This window comes from Scyliorhinus canicula, chromosome 7, assembly GCF_902713615.1.
Source record: "Scyliorhinus canicula chromosome 7, sScyCan1.1, whole genome shotgun sequence".
Taxonomy (NCBI): domain Eukaryota; kingdom Metazoa; phylum Chordata; class Chondrichthyes; order Carcharhiniformes; family Scyliorhinidae; genus Scyliorhinus; species Scyliorhinus canicula.
The window spans coordinates 99,799,149-99,818,242 of NC_052152.1; the positions used below are offsets into that span (position 1 = coordinate 99,799,149).

Here is a 19,094-nt window from a genome sequence, read left to right on the forward strand (position 1 = left end):
GAATTGCAAAAGCAAATAAGAGAAGCAAAGAGACAGTATATCAGACTGGCAGCTTTGGGGAATCCCAAAATATTCAATAGGCATATAATAGAAGTGTAATAAGAGGAGGGATGGGGCCAATTAGGGAGCAAAAAGGGGATTTACATTTGGGAGTAGGGAACAAGCCTTTTAGTATTAGACAAATACTTTGTGTCTGCCTTTACCAAGAAAGAATATGCTATCCAGGTCATGGCAAAAGAGGTCATTCAAGCACTTGAAGATGTTTAAAATTCATAAAAAGAGATATTAAATAAGCTGCCTGCATTTAAAGATGATAAGGCACCTGGACCAAATGAGTCACATCCAAGGATACTGAAGGAACAGAGAGTGGAAATTAGAGGGGCACTGGCCATAATTTTCTTAGACTTCCTTGCACCCTTGTTCAAGGAAGGGTGTAATGGCAAGTCTACTAACTGCAGGACAGTTTAACTTCAGTTATGGAGAAGCTTTTAGACATGATAATGCAGGACAAAAAAATGAAGTCACTTAGGCAAATGCAGGTAATTAAGGAAAGCCAGTATAGATTCATTACGGCAAACTGCTGGAGTTTGAGAAGGTTGATGAGGTGCACATGGACTTCGAAAAGACACTTGTTACAATGTCACACAAATAACTTGAGCAATGTTGGAGCTCATAGAATAAAAGGAACAGTCCAAATGGAGGCGGGCTCCTGCATGGGACGTCTCTCCGAACGATGGCAACAGCAGCCCCCCCCCCCCCCCCCACTTCACGAGCAGAGTGGTAGTAGCCACCCTAAGGACACCCATACACACTCCAGGAGAAACTGCCACCTTCAAGTGGTAGTAGCCCGCTCCCCCCCCCCCCCCCCCCCTCAAGGACATTGACCCAGTTTAAGCGCCATTTTGAACTTGGTAATGTCCACCAGGGCGCCCCAATCTGCAACGACCATCAGCTTGCACCGGCACGGATAGATGCCACATTTGGGACGGGGACAGAGGAGGAGGACAGAAGGACACTGACAGTAGAGGACGTGTATGTGGACAACAGACTGGTGACCCTGAGGAAACCGAGAGAAGCTCCAACTCCCAAAAGGGAACACGCTCATATCTGCAGCTGCGTAACTTTCTCTCCAAGGAGACAAAAACGTTCTCCCCGAGACCCCCACACACAAAGTTGAATTTTTGTAGAAAGAACAGACAATACAAAATACAACTTTAAAGGGGATGCAGTTGCAGAGGGACCTGTGTGTAGGTGTACAAATCATTGAAGGTGGCAGAACAGATTGAGAGAAGTGTTCATAAAACATATAGCATCTACAGGTTTAGAGTCCAAAAGCTAAACAGTTAAAACTGTATAATTCCTGGTGCTATCTCAACGAAAGTATTATGAGGGCAGCACGGTAGCATAGTGGTTAGCACTGTGGTTTCACAGCACCAGGGTCCCAGGTTCGATTCCCAGCTGGATCACTGTTTGTGCGGAGTCTGCACATACTCCCTGCGTGGGTTTCCTCCAGGTGCTCTGGTTTCCACCCACTAATTCCAAAAGACGTGCTGTTAGGCAATTTGGACCTTCTGAATTCTCCCTGTGTACCCGAGCAGGCGCTGCCCGACTAGGGGCTTTTCACAGTAACCTAATTGCAGTGTTAATGTAAGCCTACTTGTGACAATAAAGATTATTATTACATCCAGTTCTGGGCACCACACTAGCAAGGATGCGAATACAAATGATTCTCACAAATTATTCCAGAGAAGAGGAACTTCAATTAGATAGGCAGACTAGAGAAGTTGGAGCTGTTTCTTCTTGGAAAAGGCAGAGGGGAAATTTGCTAGGGGCATCCAAAACCATCAGGGGTCTTGACAGCGTACTGAGACTGAAACTGTTCACGCGGAGAACAAGGCGACACAAAGTTCAGGCAATGGCAAAGAGGAAATGGTGAAGTACACAATGCCCGAGTATGTGGGAGGCAGGTTCAATTGAGGCATTCAAGGAGGAATTGGATCATCTCAAAAAGGAAGAATGTGCATAGTTCCCGGGACGTGGTGGCGAGTGTCTCCGGGTGGATTGTTCCTTCAGAAAGCCAGCAAAAACGACAGGCTGAATGGTCTCCTTCCATGTTGTAACCTTTCTATGATTAAACACATTCCACCAAACATTCTGAAGTATGGCTTCATACAAACGGGGGGGGGGGGGGGGGGGTAAAGTCTGCCCATTTGGGGGCGGGCTTGTAAGCTTAGCTGATTTTACCTGAGAATCACTCATCATCCTCAGCAAACCAATCGCGTAACTTAAATCAAACACTTCCGAGGCCTAGAAACCAAACACCTGCCCCTTAAAAGGCGCTGCTATGGCAGCAAACAATGCTGAGAACACATGAAAGTTTTTTTTTTGCGGCCGCCTCACCCCAATGTACGTTCAACATAGCCCGAAACGCATACCTGTAACTGGAAAAGTCGCACAACTTTCAAAACACTTGTCAATGGCGGCAGCGCGGAACCAAAAAAAAAGAACATTTTGAGGGAGACGGAAAGAGGGAGGAGGGGGGAAAGAGATGAACAAAGTGGAAAAGGAAGGAGGCGTTAGGTAGCAGATGGGGACACGATGCCTTTGGAGGATAACGAGATTGAAGAGAGAATTAAAGTAAAACTGGAAATAAGACATGCATTCCTCAGCGGTGCAATGGAGACCCGCAAAAAGTCCTCCCACCCCTCCAACCTATGCTCCCGTCAGGAGAGCCCCTGGAATCCCATCATCCAGTTGCTGTTGGCTGAAGCTCCGGCTCCTGCGGGCGCTGGAGTCAAGGAGCCGACAGGTGAGCCGGCCGGGGGCGCGAGGCTGATTGTTCCCCCCCACCCCAGGGCGCAGGTCCGGGGGCTCGAGCTCTGTCTCTGGGGCTCGAACTGCGCCGCGCGCTGCAACCGCCTCCTCCCAGCCTGGCGCGAGCGGCGGCGGTTGGGGCTCCCCGTGTGATATGGTGGGGAGGGGGACAGACACACGGCTCACCTACCCTGCCCGGCCTCCGCGAAAAAAAGAGAAACGGCCCCAGCGACTACTCAACCCAACAGCCCCAATCCCTCACTCACCTGCTGTGGAAAGGCGCTGAGAGCCGCTCAGCTCCGCGATCGCAGATTCTACTAAGCCGCCATGTTCCGCTGCGTGACCGCGACGTCAGGAACATCGCGTGTGCACGGATGACTCAGTCCGCTGGGCGGGAGCGAGCCTGACGTGCCGCCAGCACAGGGTCCGCCTCAGGCAGGTTTGTATCAATCCTATCACAACAAATCCTCTCACATTTTGAGTGCACCAAATCAGAGCATTTGCCCGTATTTCCATTTGATGCCGCGAATAAAAATGGTGTGCAGACCATTCCGCATCGTTCACAACTAATTAATGCATTTTAGCTCATGTGGAATCAAACCGTTAGCAACAAAACAAACTCAGAATTATTAACATGCACATTGCTTCAATACTTTGTGTTAATAATTTAAAGTCGCCGATATATTTGCTTTTGTCACAATTTAAACTTTTTTGTACCATGTTCTCTCTCTTGGCCATCCAACAGAAAACAGCCTTTTGTTTTAAATGATTCTGAAGCTGTACCTTTTATTATGCTCTTCCTTTACACAAATCTGTCACGGTGACTAACAACTACTATAGCAGTCTGCTTAATGGATTCAATGTCGTTTCACATTACACAAGCGCATTCTCTCCGAATTAGTACAACGCTTATAAAGATATCCTTGGTGAAAAAAATAGCTTATTTTGTTCAAGTTAATCTGACCAAATTCGAGCTGTTGCACTTCATATTCTGCTTGATTTGCTGCCTCAAATATTCAGTATTTAACTCCAGGGCGTCGAAAGCAATTCTTTAGGAAAACTTTCTGATTTTCTTTTTCTCCAATAATTTATTATGCAATTTTCTGATTAATTTAAGAGACTGCCACAACAAATCCAACAATACTTTATGCATGTAGATTGCAAATAGATTTCACTAAATGCATGTTTTAATTTCCAGAATGTTAATCACAACGAACAGCAGCTTGTACATATTCACAATAGAACAAATCAGTTTTTTGGATCAAAGGAACCACCTGCTAATAAAAGCAATTAACCAATCTGATCTAAATCTAAATACATAATTTGTTTGTTTCAGTCAAGGAAACAAACAAAGGTTAGGTGGGGTTACTGGATTACGGGGATAGGGTCGTGGTGTAGGTTTAGGTAGGGTGCTCTTTCTAAGGGCCAAATGGCCTCCTTCTGCACTGTGAATTCTTTCTCTGTCTATAATTCAGAGTTTGTCTCAGTTTCCATCACAATGTAGGACTCAGCTAGCAGTCTAATTAACAATCACTGAACAAACAAATATACAGTACAAAGCCTTGAAAAACAAATGGTATTAGGAAGGAGGTTTCACACATTTGACCCTGCTTATAAAAGCTCTATACTCCAGCTCTGTTACCAAGGAAAATATTGATTATGGTAAGAATTAGCTTACTTTTAACAGAAATGTGGTGCTATAATGATGTTTAAATGGAGTTTGTGCTAGAAGCAAATTAATCTTGAGTAGTCTACACCAGGTTAGTCCTTAATTCTGTCACATCTGAATATTTTAAAAATTGTTTCATCCAAAAAGAACCCAAGAAATTATAATTTTTGTGCCATGTGAAACCCTTTTCTGCTGGAATAATAAAATGCATTAATTAAATACATTAAACCTTTTATTTTCAGAGTTTTCCAAGGGGGGAATGTATGGTGAAAATCATGATATAATTGGAATCCTCACTTGCTGGTGAGTGTATGGTGAAATTTGTGCTTTAACTGTGTCCAATTGTGCTGCCTTCAAGTGGGAATGAGGCATTGCTGAATTCATGCTAATATATTACAGATAAATAAATATTCTAAATTATGCAGTATTGAATGGCATCATATATAAAATATCAATTAGTTGAGCTGTGGTGAATCAGATTACAAAATATTCCAGAATTCAACATTGGGAATACTGAAACCATTGTTTTCGGTCCTGGCTCCAAACTCCGTTAGTTAGTGACCTATTCCATCCCCCTCCTTGGCAATAGTCTGAGTTTACATGAGTCTATTTGCAACTTTGGTGTCGCATTTCATTCTGAGACAAGCTTCCGATCTCCTATTCATGCCATCTCTAAGCCCTCCATTTTCCACCTCTGTAACATTTTTCAACTTCATCCTGCCTCAGCTCAACTGCTGAAACCCTCATCCATGCCTTTATTACATCTTGAATATTCCAATGCATCCCTTACTGAATTCTCATATTCTACTCTGTATACTTTGGGTCATCCAAACCACTGCTGCCTATGCCTCCTGTAGGACTCATAGCAAGTCCTGTTTCCCTATCACCCCTGAGCCTGTTGGCCTAATCTGGCTTCCGGTCAAATAACATCTTGACTTTAAAATTCTCACCCTTGTTTTCCAATCACCTTCCCCTTCCCCATCTCTGTAATCTCGTCTAACATCGCAACCCTCCAAGGTATATGTGCTCCTCTAATTATGGCCCCTTGACCATTCCGAATCATAATTGTACGCCATTAGTGGCCATGGATTGCCTAGGCCACAAGCTCTGAAATTCCCTCATATACCTCTCTTCCTCACTTTCCTCCTTTAAGGCTTAAAACTTGCCTCTCTGACCAAGCCTTTGGTCATCTGACCTTCACACCTTTTTTGTGGCTCAGTGTCACACTTTGTCTTATAATGCTCCTGGGATGTCCTTATAATGCTCTTTGGATATTTCATTATGTGAAAGGCCCTTTATAAATATGAGTTGCTGTTCTTATTTACAGCTGAGGAATGGAATTAAGCCCATTCTAATTCACCCATCTACAGTTACTTAAAAAATACAAGTGTCTTCTATTTTTGCCCAGAATCCTGTCCGTGCTGCCAATGCTCTATGTGAAGAATTTTTGACAGCTAACCGTTGCAAGTTCGAACCTGTGTCCATTGGTTGAACTCTCACATTCCCTTAACTATTTTATATATCCTTATCCTTAACTATTTTGTATATCCTTATAGATGACCTCTCAGACAACTTTTTTGCAAACTTTTTAGTCTTTTGTATGTCAGCCATATCTCAGTTGATAGAACTCTCATCTCTGGACCACAAGTTTGAAAGGTTCATAGTTCAAGTCCCACTCCAGAGCATGACCGATGGCCAGCAGTGCCATCTTTCAAATGTGATGTTAAAGTGAAGCCACATCTGCCTGCTTGGGTGCATGTGAAAGATCCCATGGCACTATTTCAAAGAAGAGCACAAGTGTTATCCCTGCTTTCCTGACAAATATTTATCTCTCAATCGGCATCACACGAACACAATATCTGGCCATTACCACATTGTTGTTTGCGGGAGTTTGTTGTGTGCATATTGATTGTCATGTTTCCTAAGTAACAGCAGTGAATAAACTTCAGAAATAATTCATTGGCAGAGATGTCTGGTGGTCATGAAAAGTTTGTATAACTGAAAACTTCTTGTTTTTCCCTCAGAATGTTTAGCTCTTAGGCACCTAGGAATCAGCTTTGTGGCTCCTTTCTGCACTTCCTCTCCCAGCCAAAGGCTACCCTATGTCTCAGGAACCGGAATTTCACATTGTTTAGCCATAGCAGAATAAAGTTTGGCCACAGTTTACTCTAACTTGCATTTTTCAGGCAATACAATTTAACATTCTCTTGCTTTTATCGATTGGTGCTTTTGGTTTGATGGATATGTTGAGAGTCAATGTTGCACTTCAGACAGGATGTCAAGGTTATAGCATTATGCTAGCCTTATTCCTACCATAGCAAGTGGGGGTGGGGTGGTGGGGGTGTGGGGGGGGGGGGTGGTGGTTGCCTCCTCCCTCCCACGTTGTCCCCTTTTGTGTCTCCCCCCCCCCCCCCCCCCCCCCCCGGCCAGGTTGCACGTTCTTCCTATGGTTCCCACCCTATCTTTATTATTCTTTTTCCTCTCCCTTTCCTTTCTATCTTTCCCGTTTCCCCACCTTATTCGTTGTTGCTGGCCTGAAACAGGTTCTTGATCAGGTCGACAAACTGCCCCCATGCGTTTAGGAAGCCTTCCTCCGACCCTTGGATGGCATACTTAATCTTCCCAGGTGGAGAAATTCCATAAGGTCAGCAAGCCAGTCTGCAGCTGTGGGTGGTGCTCCGGATCGCCAGCCGAGCAGGATTCTTCGGCATGCGATTGGGGAAGTGAGAACTAGGGCGTAGGCCCTCTTTCCCATGTGTAGCTCTGGCTGCTCTGATATCCTGAAGATTGTCACATTTGGGCATGGCTTCACCCTCACCCCTGCAACCAGGGGTTCAACTGCCAGCTTGAACAAGAGCAGGGACAGCGGGCATCGTGCCTTGTGCCTCTTTGTAGCTGGAAGTATTCAGAGCTGGTGGTGTTGGTTCGAACGTTCGCCTTGGGAGCATTGTACAGGAGTCTCAACCAGGCAGTGAATCCCGCTCCTAGCCCAAACCGTTCCAGTACCTCGAGGAGGTACTTCCATTCGACTCTGTCAAAGGTCTTTTCTGCATCCAGGGAGACGATCACTTCTGATGTTCTCTCTCCGGAGGGTGTCATTATTACATTCGGTTTGTTTCGAATCACTAGCTTTCGGCTCCGAAACAATTCGAAACAAACCTGTTGGACTTTAACCTGGTGATGTAAGACTTCTTAGTGTGCTCACCCCAGTCCAACGCTGGCATCTCCACATCATTATTACATTCAGCAGCCGCCTGATGTTCACAGTGAGTTGCCTATCTTTGACGAAGCCCATTTGGTCCACTGCGACCATCTCTGGTACGCAGCTTTCCAGCCTTTTTGCCAAGACCTTTGCGAATATTTTTGCGTCTACATTCAGCAGTGAAATGGGTCTATATGATTTGCATTCCGTCGGGTCTTTATCTTTCTTGGGTTTCAGTGAGATTGTGGCCTGCGCCAGCTTCATTTCATTTCATCCATAGGATGAAAAGTGCCCCTTGCCAGCGAGTCCGTGAACATATCCCTTAGGTGTGGGGCCAGGGCTGGCGCAAATTTTTTATAGAATTCCGCCGAGAACCTGTTGGATCCCGGCACCTTCCCCGCCTGCATGGAGCTGATGCTCTCCATGATTTCTCCCAGGTCTATCGGTGCTTCCAGCCCCACATACACACACACACCACACACAGCCCCAGTTCCAGGCCGTCAAGGAACAGTTTCATCCCCGCGTCCATGTCAGGGGGCTCGGAGGTGTACAGTCCTCGGTAGACGGTTTCGAATGCCTGATTGACATCTTCCGTTCTGCTACCAGTCTGTCTCTGATGTTCTTTACCTGCGCTATTTCGCTCATGGCTGCCTGTTTTCTCAGCTGATGAACCAGTAGGTGACCAGCCTTGTCCCCGTGTTCATAGAAGGTCCCCCGCGTCTGGCGGAGTTGGTGCACTGCTTTCCTGGATGATTGCAGGTTAAAGTCCATTTGCAGCTTTTTCCACTCCGCCAGCAGCTCTCTAGGCCGACGCGGAGACCTGCTACAACGACACCCAACCAGCAACCAGGCGTGTGATCAAACGGTGCTTCGGCCTCCTGAAGATGCAGTTCAGGTGCCTGGACTGCCTTGGAGGGGCCCTCTAGTATGATCCTGAGAGGGTCGTTCGCATCGTAGCAGCCTGCTATGTCCTCCACAACATCGCTCAGCAGAGCGGTGACGAGCTGGAGGAGGATGAACACAGGCCTCGTCCAGTGAGGAGGATGTGTGGAAGGGGGACGATGGGCAGGACATGGGGCCCAGGCAGGCACGGGAGGCCACACAACATGTGCGCCAGGGTCAAAGTGCACAGGATGCTCTTATCGCCTCCAGGGTACACCAACTAGGGGGGGTGGGGACTGGCCAGAGGCACGGACACCGCATCCTAACCCCACACCACTCCTCCACCCCCCCCCCCCTCCACACACTCGCCTGCAAGTCCCTCCATGATAAATACCTGCCGCACTATGGGGTGGGGACCCTGGGTTGGCAGTAATGCTGGGTTTGGTCCATGGAGGACGATGAAAACCCGCTCTGCGATGAGCTTTTGTGCTCCACATTGTCTGACAATGTCTGACACCTGCCCATGGTAGCACTTTCCACTGTCCACCTGGATAACCCCTGCATGCGAGCTGGTCATTCCATCACAGGGTCCCATCGAATACTTGGGGTGATGGTGGTGGGGACGGTCGGGGTTGCAGGGGGCCAGGCCACGCACAACGTCCGCCCATTCCCCCCAACTGTTGCCAGCCCAGACCAGCCCACCCCTCACTCATCTGTCAGAGCACCGAGACACGTTGTAACAGTGTAACAGATGTTTAATGTGAACAAATATTTACAGATTTGCGCCCTAGCCCCCATAACTAAACTGTGCCCTGCATACGTGCCAACTTAACTGGTGTCTAACTTTCTGGCCTTACATGTCCTAACGCTACGTCCAGATGGTTCCCCAGACGGTAAACAGGAGTGGAGGCGGCCTGCTGTGATTCTTTCCCTGTGGCCTTGGTCCCCATTGGCGGGTGTTTATGGGGCTGTTTGGGTGTCCCAGGTGGCGTGGTGCTGCCCTTCCCACCAGATGCACCAGGGACTGGGGGTGGAGGGGAAGTCTGAGATGCTACGGTGTTCTGGCACCTCTCCTGCGGGGGTCACCGGCACGAGCCTCATCACCTCATTCTCCCTCGGGGTGCCCTTTGGCACCCGGAATATTCCTTGGAACAGGGGTGCTAGTGGACCTAACCCCTGAGGCTCCCCGCCACCTGGCGCCGCCAGTCCTGGAGACCCGCTGCCATCTCAACCAGGGTCCACAAGCACACGGCTATAGAGCACACAGAATGGGCCATCTCCGTCTGGGACTGCGCCACATCATGCTGCGACTGTGCCACCACCGTCTGGGTCTGTGTCACATCAGCCAGTGACTGCGCCATCTCCCTCTAGGACTAGACCAACTCCGTCTGTGTCTGTGTCCTGTCGGCCAACACCTTGGCAATGCTGCCGAATTTCCCAACCATGGTCTGCTGAAACTGGGCCATGCTCAGGAGCACCGCTGCAATGTCCAGGTGGCTGTGGCACATGGTTGCCTTGCCTCGGCCACCACATGCACAGAATGCCTCAGGTTTTGAACACGCCAATCCATAGCCAAAACTGTCGCCCCCAATGCCTCGGCCATGGACGCCACCCGTACGATGTCGGCCTGGGTGGCACGCATGACCAGCACCACCCCCTGCTCCTGCACGCGGATGGGCTCCTCCACCTACGCCTGGAGGTGCTGGGTGCCCGCTGCCAGCCTCTCTTGTAGTCCCTGGGTCTCTGACTGCATCTGCACTGTGGCTGGGATCCGTCAGGACAACAGCTGGTTTCTGGAGCTGGCCTGCCTTCCGATCGTCCGGTCCCTAGGCTGCTCCTACCTTCACCTGCTGTACCAGAAGCGATGTATGGTGCACACCAGATAGTGTTCCAGGAGTCTCTTCACTAATGTGCCCAATCGAGATGATAGTCTCTGGGATGGTGGAAGTGTAGGCGGCAGCTGTGACGGAAAGTCCGTGTCCTCCTCCAACCCAAGCTCCGGAGTGTCCTGTCTCGGGCAGGATGCTGTTGTTCAGGCTGCTCTCTCCATCAGTGCTCGGCTGTCTGGGGGGCACTGGCTCTGGCACTGGCTGTGGGCGCAGTGTTTCGGATGGACCAGCCCCATCTCCGGCAGGTCCTGTAAGACACCAGACGACAGATATGATTAGACAGCAGGCCGGGGGGGGGGGGGGGGGGGGGGGGGGAATGCGAGTTAAGGAGAGGTTGGGGGAGTGAGGGGGGCCACACGTGTCATGGGGATCCGCAACAAAGTAGTGTCTCACCTCCTCGCCCCCCGCTGAACTGTGCCTCAGCGACCTCCCTTTCCTCTGGGCAGCCGACCACGTCCAGTTCCCTCTGCTCGGGCATGGTGAGGGGCCACTGTTCTGGTGGTCCCTTTCCAGCTTCTCTCACTCCCGGCGATTGTGCGCCGCCGCCTCCTGGGGGCAGGGGGTTGGGAGGGGGGGGGGGGGGGGACACAAACAGCACAACCGTTGGATGGTCCGCGCATGCAGCCCAGGGGTTGGGTCGATGGTGGCCTCAGTGGCCAGGGCACCTGACCATGGTGGTTGGTATGGGCGCTGGTATGTGGGGCAAGGTGAGGGTTCGGCTGTCCCCCGGGTTACAGATTGTGTGTGTGTGGGGGGATTAGTGCTAGGGGCACGGAGCAGCCAACTGACCCTGGCCGCTCTGAGGAGGTTGTGGAGTTTCTTCCTGCACTGCATGCCAGTCCGGGCAATGTTGCCCATGGCGCTGATCACCTCTGCCACCTACGCCCAGGCATGGCAAATGGCCGTGCCTGGCGGCCTTCCTCCTGGGCCGGGTACAGAGTGTCCATGAGGGTGTCCAGCTCAGCGTCGCTCTCCTTCCAGCCATCATGTTGGCTGGGAATGTGTGTGTGGGGGAATGGATCATTTAAGTGCGGCTGCGGCGTGTGAGCCTCATGAGTGCCAATCATGGACCCGGCTAATCCGGCACCGTTTTGCATAGAACTGAATCAGTGCTGTTGTGCCATTCGTTCTGTTGTAAAACGCCCCTATTTCTACGCCGACATCAACACTTCGTCTCAAAATCAGAGAATCCAGCTATTAGTCTCAGAAATGGCGAATCCTGCCCATTATGTTTCTGCTTGGATTGCACCACTGTTAACACAGGTCAACCTTTTATCTATAAAATGAAAACACAGCCACTGATTCCTTAACCCTATTATTGATCACGATGAACATAATCTCCAAGTATTTGGTCATACAGGAATTAATCATTTCACAAAAGTGAAAAAATAGACCCATTATCAAAAGGAAAATGCTTAAATAACAGAAAAATTAAAAGCTGAAGAAAAACTAGATGGAACTAGAGGAAATCCAGTACTTTCACTCTAAAGAAATGGGAAAATTTGTGAATTTACAAAATTTTACTTGTATGGAAAACACAATGCTGAGGCCCGACACAAATTCCGCTACCTGGGTATCCAAATCGCTCACAACAGGACAGGGATCCACAAGTGGAATCTTACCAGCCTGATGGAGGAAGTAAAAAAGGACCTGCAGAGACGGAACACACTTCAACTCTCCCTGGCAGGGAGGGTGCAAACGATCAAAAAGAACATTCTGCCCAGGTTCCTCTTTCTGTTTAGATCTGTCACGATCTACATCCCCAAAGTCTTCAACTCACTGGACAAACTGATATGGCATTTGTGTGGGGCGGGAAGAATGTAAGAATCCCAAAGAGAGTACTGCAGAGACCGGGATCCATGGGGCCCTAGCCCTCCCAAACCTGCATTACTACCACTGGGCAGCGACAGCGGAGAGAATAAAAGGGTGGATAAAGGAGCCAGAAGCCAAGTGGGTGCTTATGGTGGAGGGCTCCTGCAGAGGGACCTCCCTCTGGGCCCTATCCACGGCTTGCTCCCATCCCCACCTAATAAATATTCAACGAGCCCAGGGGTGGTATAAACACATCGGTCATGGAACCAACTACAACAGCATTTCGGACTAACTGAAATGTCCGACAAGGCCCCTATCTGCAATAACCACAGGTTCACGCCGACGACTCTGGACCCCACCTTTAAAAGATGGAGACAGGAAGGGGGGACGCTGACAGCTCGGGACTTTTGCAATAACAACAGGCTAACAATGCTCGAAGAACTGACGGAAAGATTCCAACTGTCAGGGGCAACGAACTCAGGTATTTACAAATCAAAAATTTCCAACAAAGGGACACAAGGGTGTACCCACGACAATCACTCCTGGAGGACCTGTTAGACGTGGACATCTTAAGGAAAGGGAACTGTGGGGACATGTACGGGCAACAGCAAAGGGGAGCTAACATACAACTGGATGAGATGAGGGAGAAGTAGGAAGAGGACTTGGGGTTTGAAATAGGATGCAGTCTCTGGAGCAAAGCACTGCACAGGGTCAACTCCACATCCACATGCACAAGGCTAAGCCTAATGCAGCTAAACTTGGTACACAGAGCCCACTTAACCAGAACCCGAATGAGCAAGTTCTTCCAGGAGGTGGAAGACAGATGCGAACTGTGCCAAGGAGGCTCGGCCAACCACGTCCATATGTTCTGGTCTTGCCCCAGACTTGCTGGGTTCTGGACAGCCTTCCTCGAGGCAATGTCCAAAGTGGTGGGGGTGAGGGTGGAGCTATGCCCGAGAGTGGTAGTCTTCGGGGTATCAGAGCAGCCAGATCTATTCATGGGGAGGAGGGCTGATGCCTTTGCCTCCCTAATCGTCCGCTGGAGAATCCTGCTCAGCTGGCGGTCAGCAGCACCATCCAAAGCTGCAGGCTGGCTGTCCGACCTGTCGGATTTCCTCCATCCAAGAATTGGAAGAGTGCTTCCACAAAATGTGGGAGTCAATCATTTGGTTGTTCCAAGACAATATTTGTAGAACAACTAGGCAACAGGAGGGATAGCCACGACATAGTAAGGAGGACCGGGGGAGGGGTGGAGAGGGGGGAGTTAGGGAAACATGGAACTCAACCAAGCCCAACAAGAGAAACATGACACACAAGGGAGGGGTGGGGGGAAAGTGCAAAAACCTGAAACAAAGAGGGGAGGAGGAGAAGTCAAAGAGAAAAGAGGTGGGAGAAGCTACGCAGGGGACCACAACTGCCACTGCTAATACTGCAGGGAGGAAAAAGAAGGGAACTGTGATGTATGTATGTAAATAGGTGATCCCTATTTATGTGTAAATAGTTTTAGTTTTACTTTTATTTTTATTTTGCTTTCTCTCTTTGTTTTTTTAAGTTTCCTCTCCTAATGTATGTTCATGTTTATATATCTGCTCTGTAAACCAAAAACTCAATAAAAACATACATAAAAAAAGAAAATACAATGACTCACAGATAAACTTATTTTAGATAAGGCAGATCATTGGACTGATCGACAAATTACCAGAGGATTACCTTTCTTTTTTTAAATACAAATATTGCACATATTTATTTCCTTGAATTTATAATTAACAGCTTTATCACTTTGTCCATGATATCCAAGTAATAGCAGAATTACTCACATCTCAAAATCTTAGTTGAACCATCAAAGAATTGCACTGAGGCGCAATGCAGTAAATTGATGTATTCAGTCTCGAAAGTCTTGCTTATTGTGGAAGTTAGACTTGAGTACCATTGAAAGACAGGGGTCCTGTTTTATAGCTCACAAGCAATTTGGCACTTTGAATTGGTGGTATAAATTCCTGAAAGAGGAAATGTTTCTAAGGAGTTGCTGATGATTGCTCAGATTATTGGCATTGTTTGTTCTTTTATTAGTTTGAAGGATAGCAACATCCACTGAAACTAGCTGAAGGATGTAGTGAATATAAATTCAACAGGAAAGGATTCAGTCCACCCTGGAATGGATCAGAATATAATCTGATTTGATGAGAATCTGCTTTTTCTTTTCCTGTGTTAATATAAACATTATTCATCAGGTGTGGTATGTTACATGATTAGATCGCAAAAATTTAATACAAGACAGGTTAACTTTCAAAATCAAAATCATGCATTTAAGCATCAGCCGTGTCTCAGTCAGCTGCATTCACCTCTTGAACTTTATCGGTTCAAGTCCCACTCCAAGACTTAAGCACTAAAATTAAGGTAGTCCTGAACGAGTGCTGTGCTATTGGAGGTGTTATCTTTCAGATCTGATGTTAGACCAAGGCCTCATCTGCCTCCTTAGGTGGATGTAAGCGATTCCATGGCAGTATTTTGAAGAAGATTGGGATGGTGGGGGGGGGGGGGGGGGGGGGGGGAGAGTTATCCTTGGTGTCCTGGCCAAAGGGCGGAATCTCACCACATTTTCCAGACTGAGAACTAGTGTGCAGCTCCACAGCCCAGTTTTCACTCCAGACTTTCAGCTTCCCTGAATAAAAAAAAATGAGTGGGCGTGGTTTATGCCATCATTCCGGTGGGGTGGGGCCCAATAGAAGCAGCAAGGCCAGCTCCAGGATTTAGGGGCACCATCTTTAAAGAGTGCTCTGATCAAAACTGATGATCGTCTCTCTTCTGCCCCGCCCCCACACCAACAGAGGTAGCGTTGCCATCACCAAATTCTGTCTGGATTTTCCAATGCATCAGCGATCCTGTGGACCGCGAACTTGGGCTCAAAATTACCCCATGGTTTATCCCCTAATCAAGACTGCAAAAACAGGTTATCTAGTCATTATCACATTGCTGTTTGTAGGAGCTTTCTGTGTGAAAATTGGCTGCTGTGTTTTCCCACATTACAACAGTGACTACACTTCAAAAAGTTCTTCAGTGTCTGTAAGGCATGTTGGGATATTGTGTGGTTATGAAAAGTGTTGTATAAATGCAAGTCTATTTCTTTTTGAAATATCAGTGACAAATAATTAGTGTATGACAATTAAATAACTGCAATTGCCTTTGAACTCAGATGACCCTTCCAAACTGTTTAATTGAGAAACTTTCAGTGACTGATATATAATAGTAAATTAATTGGAAACAAATGATAAGTTATTGTTTCCTGGCTGACAAAATGGTTATTTTCTTTCGTTTACATTAGCCTTCATGGGGAAAGCTGTACTTTCAGAACTACAACATAGAACATAGAACATAGAACAGTACAGCACAGAACAGGCCCTTCGGCCCTCGATGTTGTGCCGAGCAATGATCACCCTACTTAAACCCACGTAACCCGTATACCCGTAACCCAACAATCCCCCCCATTAACCTTACACTACGGGCAATTTAGCATGGCCAATCCACCTAACCCGCACATCTTTGGACTGTGGGAGGAAACCGGATCACCCGGAGGAAACCCACACACACACGGGGAGGACGTGCAGACTCCACACAGACAGTGACCCAGCCGGGAATCGAACCTGGGACCCTGGAGCTGTGAAGCATTGATGCTAACCACCATGCTACCGTGAGGCCCCTATCATCCCCCTAACATCCAAGATCTTTTTGAAAAGCATAATATTGGAGTGCATCTACTTTTCTAATAATTTATTCTTGATTTGAAACGGTCACCTGAAATATTGACTCTATTTCTCTCTCCACAGATGCTGCCTAATCTGATGAGTATTTCCAACATTTTCTGTTTACAATCTTGTGGCATGCCTGATCTTGCCTAATAAATGTGTGGATGAAGATGAAACTCAAAACATCGAACTGCACTTTTGTCCTCTTATGAAGTGACTAAAATCAGGGCCAGCAAGTCCAGTGCTGCTTAATAATAACAATAATCTTTATTGTCACAAGTAGGCTTACATTAACACTGCAATGAAGTTACTGTTCGGGTACACAGAGGGAGAATTCAGAATGTCCAAATTACCTAACAGCACATCTTTCGGGACTTGTGGGAGGAAACCGGAGCACCCGGAGAAAACCCACAGGGGATACAGGGAGAATGTGCAGACTCCGCACAGACAGTGACCCAAGGCAGGAATCAAACCCGGGTCCCTGCCACTGTGAAGCAACAGTGATAACCATTGTGCTGCCGCCGATGTTATAGAGTTGTCCACAAACATACTGCCTCAAGATTCTAATATACTTCTTATCAAAACAAAGATATTATCATACTCATGGACCAGTTTGAAATACGACTCTCAATAACATCTCTGCAACTGAATCAAGGTTGGCAATGAAGTCTGCATATCTGAGCATGCGTTTGATTATGTGCATTTAAAATAACACCCTCTAATAGCTGTGACTCTAAAGCTAAGAGTTTTGTCATTGTTCTGCCTAATTGCAATCTTTGGCATCTTGAACCCTGGGGTCTTGTCCTGTTTCACTCTTTCTCTTTGGGGATATGTTCCTCCTGTTGCAGAGCGTCTTTGTGATCTTAACAGACTGCAATATACTGGATCATTAGATGTCTGTATTATGCTTGCAAAAGAGGCTCAGTGTGATCAAATTTCTCAGCCTTTATGTTTGCACATCTGTTCAAAGCAGCATATGACCTGAGGTACTGGAGGACTATTTATGCTTGAAAAATTGTACCCCAGGAACAGCCAGCAACTTCAGGAAGGCAGAAACCAAAGAAAAAAAGTGAGAATACTGACTGCTCACAATATTTACAGGCCACTGCTGAATTGTTTGTCATGTGATATTGGAAAAGAGCTTTGGTGTGGAAAGCAGGTTTATTGCTTGGGAAAAGAAGAGTTGGACAGACTACAAAGGAGTACATGCTGCAGAAAAACTAAGAAGGACAAAATGAAAAGCTTGAGGTGGAGGGAAAACATGCTGATATTTTCTATAAATTGTTAAACTGCTTTGTTTTCAGCCCCAGGCTTATTGATGAATGGAATTTTTCAGGTCTGGTCTGAACTTTAATGTATACATGTGTCAAAGACTCAGTAAACATATACTTAAAATTGGTTTGCATTTAATTAGTTAACAGATTCACAGGAATGGGATGCAGATGTCAGATGTAAAGCTGTAGGAACCACACTTCAAGTCACTTCAATACTGATTAAATCTATAAGTACAGTTGTTATAACCTTCATGGGTCCCATGGGGTAGGGATGATTAACTATCCCCTGGATCTTGCATAATACAAACTCCCTCAATAAGGGGGCTGGGGACCTTTAACCATGTCTGGCTATGTATAAATAGATCGGCCAGTATGGCATCGACGAAAGACCCAGTAGGGAACTACTGGAACTGTATGTAATAATAGTTGTAAAATAAAGTATGTTTTTGTTTCAACAAATTCAGTATGGATTCTGCGTGGCCTTTACAAAACTTGTGATAAGTATAAAAACTGGACAGCTATCGCGCTGCTAAACCACCTTGCAATCTCTATGGGATACAGGTTGGAAACGTTCTTTAGCGTGCCTCTTTTCAGACATTTGGACGTGTTTGATGCCGGACTGGAAGATTGGAATCAATTTGCACAGATGATGCGTAATTATTTCCGGGGCGGGGGAGAGAAGGCAGGAGATAGCTAGAATACAGACTGAAGGAAAGATAGTGTGAGTGAGAGCAGATCATAGTTTATAATAGTGTAGAGATTAGTAGTAGATGAGTGTAGATTATACGTTAATTATCAACTATTATATAGGACTTCCGGTGGCAGCATGGAGAGGGGAAGTCGCAAGTTGGGTGGCTCCTGTTGAGACGTGCTTTTAGGACTTTTAATTCCCGGTCCTGTGGGCAATTTGTGAGTGATTGGGGGTAGGAAGGTATGAAGAAGGCAATGAATGTCAAAAATTCAAAGGAAAACAGTTGTAAAGAAGGGAGAAGTTGAGTGAGAAGACCAGCCCAGGAGCTGGCAAGATGGCGGAGGCTGGACTGCTGGGTGGAACTGCACTACTTACGGCAGAGATGATGGCTGAGGTGATGTCCTTAGAGTTGGAGAAGCAGATTGCAAAATATATGGAGGTGCTGAGAAAGGAGATGGTGGTGGCATTGAAGGCTTTGGTGGAGGAAGCAATTGCCCCGGTGAGATTGGCTGTGGCGAAGACACCGGCCGAGGTGAGGGAGCAGAGTGAGAAGATGAAGGGAGTGGAGGAGGCCATGTCGCAGTACAGTGACCGGCTCACTTCGATGAGGGAATGAGCTGCGAATGTGGTCGAGGCCAACAAGAGGCCGCGAGCAAAGCTGGAGGATTTGGAGAACCACTCGAGGCAGCAAATTTGAGGATTGTGGCCCTACCCAAGGGGGTGGAGGGCTCGAGGCCGACAGAGTACTTTGCCAAGATGTTGGCAGAACTGATGGGGGAGGGAGAGGAACCCTCTCGTTTGAACTGGGCCGAGCACATCGGTCGCTGAGGCTTAAGCCAAAGCTGAACAAGCTGCCAAGTACCACACGGTTTTAAACTGGTAAAGCAGAAGAGGGAGGTGCAGTGGGCTGGTGCTGCTGTTCACATTCTGGATAGGGGCTCCCGCAGTAGCAGACCTAAGTCAGCTTGTGAACGGAAGTGTGGTGGGGGAGGGGCTGCGGACATTGGAGCCTGATGAGCAGGTATCAATGGGTCTAGGAGGTGTGAAAAGGTGGGGGGGGATCGATACTGGGTGAGATTTTTTTCGAGAGGAAGTGTAGGGGGGATTCTGGGAGGGAG

General features: G+C 47.5%; 1 protein-coding gene across 5 annotated transcripts in view; it reads right to left on the minus strand.

Annotated features, from left to right (window-relative positions):
- The window catches only part of scml2 (Scm polycomb group protein like 2), a 322,665-nt gene that overhangs the window by 289,294 nt on the left and 14,277 nt on the right, over positions 1–19,094 (minus strand). For 2 of the 5 annotated variants that reach the window (XM_038802539.1, XM_038802538.1), the window contains exon 1: positions 3,081–3,234. The exons of 1 other annotated variant lie outside the window; for it this stretch is intronic. In XM_038802539.1, the coding sequence (XP_038658467.1) occupies positions 3,081–3,175 (95 nt within the window). In that variant the 5' untranslated portion in view covers positions 3,176–3,234. Of the gene's footprint in view, positions 1–3,080; positions 3,236–19,094 lie in introns of those variants that run through there. 2 more of the 5 variants (XM_038802540.1, XM_038802537.1) reach the window with 2 other exon arrangements.